The sequence below is a fragment of the Haliotis rufescens genome, unplaced genomic scaffold (assembly GCF_023055435.1).
Source record: "Haliotis rufescens isolate VD_foot unplaced genomic scaffold, xgHalRufe1.0.p SCAF_39, whole genome shotgun sequence".
NCBI lineage: Eukaryota > Metazoa > Mollusca > Gastropoda > Lepetellida > Haliotidae > Haliotis > Haliotis rufescens.
In genome coordinates this window covers 870,990-880,000 of record NW_025964101.1, presented here as the reverse complement: position 1 = coordinate 880,000, position 9,011 = coordinate 870,990, and the positions used below count along the sequence as shown (strand labels likewise).

General features: G+C 37.8%; 1 protein-coding gene across 1 annotated transcript in view; it reads right to left on the bottom strand.

Annotated features, from left to right (window-relative positions):
- The window catches only part of LOC124123693, a 17,688-nt gene extending 8,790 nt beyond the window's left edge, over positions 1–8,898 (bottom strand). Inside the window, exons 1-5 of the mRNA XM_046486860.2 lie at positions 8,765–8,898; positions 6,490–6,660; positions 5,323–5,447; positions 1,164–1,256; positions 217–280 (exon numbers count right to left, since the gene is read on the bottom strand). Coding sequence (XP_046342816.2) covers positions 217–280; positions 1,164–1,256; positions 5,323–5,447; positions 6,490–6,660; positions 8,765–8,819 — 508 coding nt within the window. The 5' untranslated portion in view covers positions 8,820–8,898. The remainder of the gene's footprint in view (positions 1–216; positions 281–1,163; positions 1,257–5,322; positions 5,448–6,489; positions 6,661–8,764) is intronic.
- Between the last annotated feature and the right edge of the window lie 113 nt (positions 8,899–9,011).

Genomic DNA, 9,011 nt, shown 5'->3' with positions numbered 1-9,011 from the left:
AGATCTGATTTAATGAGATTGCCGTTGAAATCTTGTACCAGTCCAGGTTGGGCTTTGAGACAGGGATACTCAAGTCCCTCTTGTCTCCCCATCAGAGCCCTCGTGAAGACCTGACCCTTACCCGGGTACACAGCTTGGGTAACAAGGGAGAGTGACTTGGTTACTTCAGTATATTCCGGGCAGGACAGGTTACAGGAACAACATTTGAAAACTGACCTTGATTCTTCAGAAGTTGGTTGTGGTTTTTCACAGTCGTACTTCTCATATCTGCTAAATCTTTCTGGAAATATAGAAATAATAATATGAAATCTAATTATTTGAGAACAGTTTGAATAAGAGAGGCTCATCGCAGATCCTGCTTTTGTAATTCAGAAAGGACATAACGAATTAATTAATAGATTTTCATTCCCAGCCATCTCACCACCATACTTCAGCCTGCCACACTTCATTTTAATGTTCCCAAGGATTCCCTTGTACATCTTCCCGAGGCAAGGGAGTTAACTGACTACAAAAGTCCAGTTCTCACCTTTGCCGAACTAGGCTGGAATTTCCAGGCTCGATCGTAGTGCCACCAGTGACTATTCAACCTGTCCCTCCTACTGACCAATCAGATTTCATTAGTCATATCACTTGCATTTGCTTAAACAAAATGGCAACCCCCAGTGAAAAAAGAATCTGATTGATAACCAAGATCTATATTGCAATAAAACGGATCTTATGCCTCGAAAAACATCAAATGACTTGAGCACCTTGATTAAAGTATCTATCAACATAAAATTGGCGGTACACATGTTTTGCAAATCCTTCAGTCGACCGAGACGTGCACATTGAAATACATGTAGTTCATTACGCGATTTTGATTGGACTATGCATAGACTTGTTAATCCAGCCAAAATGTAACTCCGGAATACCAGCCTAGTTTGGCAAGGGTGGGAGCTGGACTTTTATAGTTAGTTAACCCCCTTTGACGAAAGAAGCTGTCCCTTGTACTGAATTACACAATACATGTGTGATCTTACCAAACAGGCCATTGATGTGTCATGGGAATCACACTTGCCAACAGCCAACTTTATAACATATCTTGTATAGTTTGTTTAAAAAACCTCCTTATGACAAACAAAATGGCCGTTTCTTTATTCCTGAGAGAAGACTGTCTGACTGACCAGCATCTCCCTCTGGCAGATGAGCCACCCCAGGATGACCGCACTCATGGCAGGATGAACGTCCTTCCCTGGTCGCTTCAGCTGCACACTAGGCTGCAAGGATACAGGGTTACCATGGTTACAGAACAGTTACATGTCATCATTCCGGTGTTACATGTCATTATTATGTGTGTTACATGTCATCATTATGGGTGTTACATGTCATCATTATGGGTGTTACATGTCATCATTATGTGTGTTACATGTCATCATTATGTGTGTTACATGTCATCATTATGTGTGTTACATGTCATCATTATGGGTGTTACATGTCATCATTATGTGTGTTACATGTCATCATTATGTGTGGTACATGTCATCATTATGGGTGTTACATGTCATCATTATGGGTGTTACATGTCATCATTATGTGTGTTACATGTCATCATTATGTGTGTTACATGTCATCATTATGTGTGTTACATGTCATCATTATGGGTGTTACATGTCATCATTATGTGTGTTACATGTCATCATTATGTGTGGTACATGTCATCATTATGGGTGTTACATGTCATCATTATGGGTGTTACATGTCATCATTATGGGTGTTACATGTCATTATAATGTGTGTTACATGTCATCATTAAGGGTGTTACATGTCATCATTAAGGGTGTTACATGTCATCATTATGGGTGTTACATGTCATTATAATGTGTGTTACATTTCATTATGTGTGTTACATGTCATTATAATGTGTGTTACATGTCATCATTAGGTGTGTTACATGTCATCATTAGGTGTGTTACATGTCATCATTATGTGTGTTACATGTCATCATTATGTGTGTTACATGTCATCATTATGGGTGTTACATGTCATTATAATGTGTGTTACATTTCATTATGTGTGTTACATGTCATTATAATGTGTGTTACATGTCATCATTAGGTGTGTTACATGTCATCATTAAGTGTGTTACATGTCATCATTATGGGTGTTACATGTCATCATTAGGTGTGTTACATGTCATCATTATGGGTGTTACATGTCATCATTATGGGTGTTACATGTCATCATTATGGGTGTTACATGTCATCATTATGGGTGTTACATGTCATCATTATGTGTGTTACATGTCATCATTATGGGTGTTACATGTCATCATTATGTGTGTTACATGTCATCATTATGGGTGTTACATGTCATCATTATGGGTGTTACATGTCATTATAATGTGTGTTACATTTCATTAAGTGTGTTACATGTCATTATAATGTGTGTTACATGTCATCATTAGGTGTGTTACATGTCATCATTATGTGTGTTACATGTCATTATTATGTGTGTTACATGTCATCATTATGGGTGTTACATGTCATCATTATGTGTGTTACATGTCATTATTATGGGTGTTACATGTCATCATTATGGGTGTTACATGTCATCATTATGGGTGTTACATGTCATCATTATGTGTGTTACATGTCATCATTATGGGTGTTACATGTCATCATTATGGGTGTTACATGTCATTATAATGTGTGTTACATTTCATTAAGTGTGTTACATGTCATTATAATGTGTGTTACATGTCATCATTATGTGTGTTACATGTCATTATTATGTGTGTTACATGTCATCATTATGGGTGTTACATGTCATCATTATGTGTGTTACATGTCATTATTATGGGTGTTACATGTCATCATTATGGGTGTTACATGTCATTATAATGTGTGTTACATGTCATCATTATGTGTGTTACATGTCATTATTATGTGTGTTACATGTCATTATTATGGGTGTTACATGTCATCATTATGGGTGTTACATGTCATTATAATGTATGTTACATGTCATCTTTATGTGTGTTACATGTCATCATTATGTGTGTTACATGTCATTATTATGTGTGTTACATGTCATCATTATGGGTGTTACATGTCATCATTATGTGTGTTACATGTCATCATTATGTGTGTTACATGTCATCATTATGGGTGTTACATGTCATCATTATGGGTGTTACATGTCATCATTATGTGTGTTACATGTCATCATTATGTGTGTTACATGTCATTATTATGTGTGTTACATGTCATCATTATGGGTGTTACATGTCATCATTATGTGTGTTACATGTCATCATTATGGGTGTTACATGTCATCATTATGTGTGTTACATGTCATCATTATGGGTGTTACATGTCATCATTATGTGTGTTACATGTCATCATTATGGGTGGTACATGTCATCATTATGGGTGTTACATGTCATTATAATGTGTGTTACATTTCATTAAGTGTGTTACATGTCATCATTATGGGTGTTACATGTCATTATTATGTGTGTTACATGTCATAATTATGGGTGTTACATGTCATTATTATGGGTGTTACATGTCATAATTATGGGTGTTACATGTCATCATTATGTGTGTTACATGTCATTATTATGTGTGTTACATGTCATCATTATGTGTGTTACATTTCATCATTATCTGTGAACCAACTTTGCACAGCAATTCCATGCCTTAGATGACAGCGATAGTCAGGCCCATGACTAAGGATAAGAAAAGATGTTAAAAGGCCAAAAGCCTCCCAAAATATTACCAATGTGAAGAAATCATTAATGATGAATATTATTATGAGTGACAACACACCACTATCTACAACTAAGCCAACACGTCACTTTGTTCCAGAAGCACTGTAGCTCACCTGGTTCAAATGTCAATAGTTTCAAATGTCAAAGTTTCAGTTTCCAGTATGTGTTGAAAGCCACCATTAACGACACAAGTACCAATTTTTATGACATTTTGAAAGACAGCAGATACATACGAGGGGTGTTCATTAAAGATTTCCCCTAAACCACTTAGGGTTATCATATTTGGTTGAAATTTCACATGTGTAATGATACATGTATCTATGGGTTATGTCTGAATTTGCAGCACCGAACTATTAATCTTACCACTTTTACAGGTGTTATGATAGAGTAGGGTGTGACAATGGAGCCAGTAGAATACCGAGCAGTGATTAGAATTTTATATTTGAAAGGTCGCACACCAAAAGAAACTTTCGATGAAATGAAAGCAACTTATGGGGAAGATGCCCCATCATATGACGTTAAACACTTGCATCGCCAGTTCAAGTGTGGTCGGACATCTGTGGAAACAGCTGCCATTCCTGGTCGCTCCCATTCAGCCATTGATGAGGACACTATCCATCAAGTGGAGACCACCATTTTGGCAGACCGACGTATAACTGTTCGCCAGTTAGCACAAGATGTCAAGATCAGTGTAGGGTCTGTGGAAAAAATCATCCATTACAATTTGAACATGCATAAGGTGTCTGCACGATGGATTCCCAGGTTGCTCACACCTTTCCAAAAGCAGGAATGAGTCAATTGCTCTTTTGGACATGTGCCAAAAGAAACAGGCAAACTTTTTTGACAGACTTATGACACAGGATGAAACATGGGTCCATCACTATGATCCTGAGACTAAAGTTCAGTCGATGCAATAGAAGCATGTGGAGTCACCACCCCCAAAGAAGGCACAGGTCCAACCCTCTGCAGGCATCGTCATGCTCACGGTGTTTGGGACCAGCACAGAGCAGTGATGATGGATTTCTTGGCAAAGGGTACCGCAATTACAGGAGCTTACTATGCTTCACTGCTGCGGAAATTGCGGGACGCTATCAAGCTTAAGAGGTGTGGCATGCTGACCAAGGGTGTCCGTCTCCTGCAAGACAATGCTCCAGAACACAACTCTCATGTTGCCCAGACAGAAGCGCGGTCCTGTGGCTATGAAATCCTTCCCCATCCTCCTTACTCTCCTGACCTTGCACCATCTGACTTCCACCTCTTTCCAACCATGAAGTCATTTTTGAAGGGAAAACGTTTCACAGATGATGAAACACTGATTTCTGAAGTCAAGTCCTGGTTTGAGATGCAAAATGAGGGCTTTTACAAGCGAGGTCTCCATAGTTGCATCAAACGATGGGAGAAGTTGTAACTCTTGGTGGTTCCTATGTGGAGAAAGACTAATACCTATGCCAAGTTTCATTCCACTAGGTCCATCGGACGTGGGTCAGGGGAAATCTTTAATGAACACTCCTCTTACTCTAATTACTTTTATCACATCATGATAATGATTATCAGTATTCAAACATGTTCACCTTTTCTCTCGCTGTTTCAACATTTCCTGGGTTTCTGTGAAGCTCCTGTGATGGTGTGGCAAATAGCTGTTGTTGTCTAACTGGGTTACCTCCCTTAGATTGGGGAGTTTTGTTTCCATCGATTACTGAAATAAACAATTGTAGACAATAAAATAAGCAGAAAAAACATTTGAACCTGAAGATTTATAAGCAGTGGAGTATTTTGTAGTTTCAGAAAAAACCCAATAAGTACATGTACTGAGGACCATCAAGCCATTATCAGATTTCCATATTTCTAGGATCTTATTGAGATTGACACAACAACACACGCACACGCACACACACACGCACACACACACTCACACACACACACACACGCACACACACACACATCTAATTATGATTTATTTGTTGTGTGTACACATATTTCCCAAAGTTATACTATGGTTATAACGAACAGTTCAGTTATACTATGGTTATAACGAACAGTTCAGTTATACTATGGTTATAACGAACAGTTCAGTTATACTATGGTTATAACGAACAGTTCAGTTGTACTATGGTTATAACGAACAGTTCAGTTGTACTATGGTTATAATGAACAGTTCAGTTGTACTATGTTATAACAAACAGTTCAGTTGTACTATGGTTATAACGAACAGTTCAGTTGTACTATGGTTATAACGAACAGTTCAGTTGTACTATGGTTATAACGAACAGTTCAGTTGTACTATGGTTATAACGAACAGTTCAGTTGTACTATGGTTATAACGAACAGTTCAGTTATACTATGGTTATAACGAACAGTTCAGTTCCTCACTTCATTGTAAGCCTATTCGTTCTAAACGTAGTTTACTGTATTTTCAAAGATAGCCTTTTTCAATCTTTTTAAATACTTTTTTTTAAATTTTGCCCAGCTAGATGTATACTTTTCACAAGTTATGGTGAAATGATTGGGGTGAACATGCCGAAATGAAATGTGTTTTAATACCCATTAGATGTGTGAAACATGATCGAGATTTTTTAAAGCAATTAACATCAAACAGCTAAAAGCTAAAATGGTCTGTCTTCACAAGTAAGAAGATTGATGAATTTGTAAAGTACAAAGTCCACATCATCAACGTTTGTATACACTTTCAGTTAAATAAATTGTTATGATCAGTTACTTTTGTTGTTGAGTATACTGACCATCACCGTGATCCTGTGGCCGAGATGCAGAAAGCACAAATCTTGCAGCTATACTGTGTACCAGCGAGCTGTCGGAGCCTGTGTAGGGGAGGCCGTGATGGCTGTCAGGGGGTGGGGGAGGCAATGCTGGCAGCGACTGAGTTGGGAGGGATGGTTTCAGTGTGGACCTACCTATGAACAGAAAAACACATTTGTAGCTTTTTATTTATTTAATGTTTTCAAATCATACTCACTGTGCCACTGAAAATTGGTCTGAAACAGATGGTCTCTATACCCAGCTAACACAAAACATTTTCAAAAGGTTTGATTGTAGTTTTTCAAAAACATTTTCGTCAAAACATTCCATTAACGTTTTAGAAATGTTTTACAACTATTCAAAATGTTATTCAAGAACATCATGCTATAACATAGGCGAAACTATTTCATAACATGTTATTACAATGTTTTCAACACGTTGCAGAAATGTTTTGCCAGAACATATTTAATGAAATGTTATCATCATGTTTTAAATACATTGTGTACACATATGTAAAATCATCCGAATAAGGTTTAAATGTTTCATAATTATTCAAAATGTTTTTGAAATGTTTTTAAAATGTTATTCAAGAACATCATGCTGTAACATGGGCGATACTGTTTCGTAACATGTTTTTGCAATGTTTTCAACACATTGCAGAAATGTTATGCTAGAATATATTTTCATGAAATGTTATCGTCATGTATTAAGTGAGTACCGATTACGACCCCAACAGCCTTCAGTTGAACACAAGTTCCCCAGCCCGCACACTCCGTGTTCATAATGCTGGGGATTGGTAATGCAGTAGTATAACATTTTCACAACAGTTACAGTTTAATCTGTAGACTAAATGTCCAAAGAAAATATAGCAGATATGAGTAAGACAAAACTTCACATGATTTGTTTGTTGCTGATCACAGACAGTGTCACAGGCAATTACATTTAGTTGTGCATATTTTGTTGGGGTGTGAGAGAGACCGTTGAGAAGTGGATAAAAATAGATCTATGGTACAAGACACATTCACATTTAATTATTTTTCATGACTAGTTATTAAAATGTCTTAAAACGTTTTTGAAAATGTATAAAAAATTTAATGTTTTTAACATGTTCTTAAAACGTTTGTAAAAACTGACATCACACAAACATTTTAAAATGTTGTGACACTATTACGTAATATTCTGCACCCGCTGTTTATGTTTACTCTACATCCAAGTGACATTGTGCAGCAAGAGCTGGATCTCCGAACTCTGATATCTTAGGGGTAAGTTCTTTTTCAAAAGCAGTATCCGCTTATCTATGCAGTATCTAAATGGATTGTCTAAGTATAACATTTGTTACTTTTAACCACTTTCTAAATGGCATTGTGTATTCATAGCTTTTGGCCATTGGAGCCGTGCCAATTTACACTTGTCAGATGGGTACAATAGGTTCATGATCTAGGGGTGCTTTGCAAAGTGTGAATCGCTTGCAAGTGATTCACCTTACAACAGTGGACTAACTTTCAGTCACTTGCAAGCGAAACAATCCCTGGCTGAGGTCACTTCCACGATCCTACCCAGGTACCCACTCAAGGTCTCAAGAGTTGGGAACAAAATGTCTGATTGGGAATTGTTTTACTGCAGGCCACACCAAAACTATTTTAATACATGTATCAAACTATCAGATCATGCGTACACTGAAGTAGACCAAAGCTTTATCTTTAATCAAACATATACAAGTCAAAAGCAATGTGTGCATCGTCAGAAAGAAATGCGATCATTAGCGACTTGTAGTGTAACCACTGAGGTATAGTGGGTTTTTTGTCATTACAGAATATATCACCTAACTATAACCACGGGTCCGGGCAGTCATGTGGTCCTAATCAGGATCCACCCGATTCAATTAGCCAGCCCTTTTAAATATCATAGGGCCCGAGTAATGAGGTCCTGTTCAGGGGAAATCAAGTGTGTCTGTGAGTTAGGTTGGTTAGTTTGTTGTTTAACGCCGCACTCAGCAATATTCCAGCTGTATGACGGCGGTCTGTAAATAATTGAGTATGGACCAATCAATCCAGTGATTGACATCATGACCATCGATCTACGCAATTGGGATACGATGACATGCTTCAACCAAGTCAACGAGCTTGACCAGCCGATCCCGTTAGTCGCCTCTTACGACAGGCATAGTCGCCTGTTACGGCAAGCATGGGTTGCTGAAAACCTGTTCTATCTCGGATCTTCACAGGTGCAAGTTAGGTAAATAATCCTTGCATTAAATACCATTTGTTGCTTTGAAACCACTTTGGATTTTGAAAAGGCTTTGAAAACCGTTCATGGTTGTTGTGGAGATGATACCGAACTGTGAGTGTGATATCACATTCTCGCTTCCTCTGTTTTTGTTTACCTCTTGCCAAGGTCAGGTTGAAACGACCTTCACCTTCACCAAAGGTTCACCACTGTCCCGTCGAGATTGAGATGGGTTTTAGGAAAGGATGAGAGTGTCATTGTCATGTACCGACTTAATTCT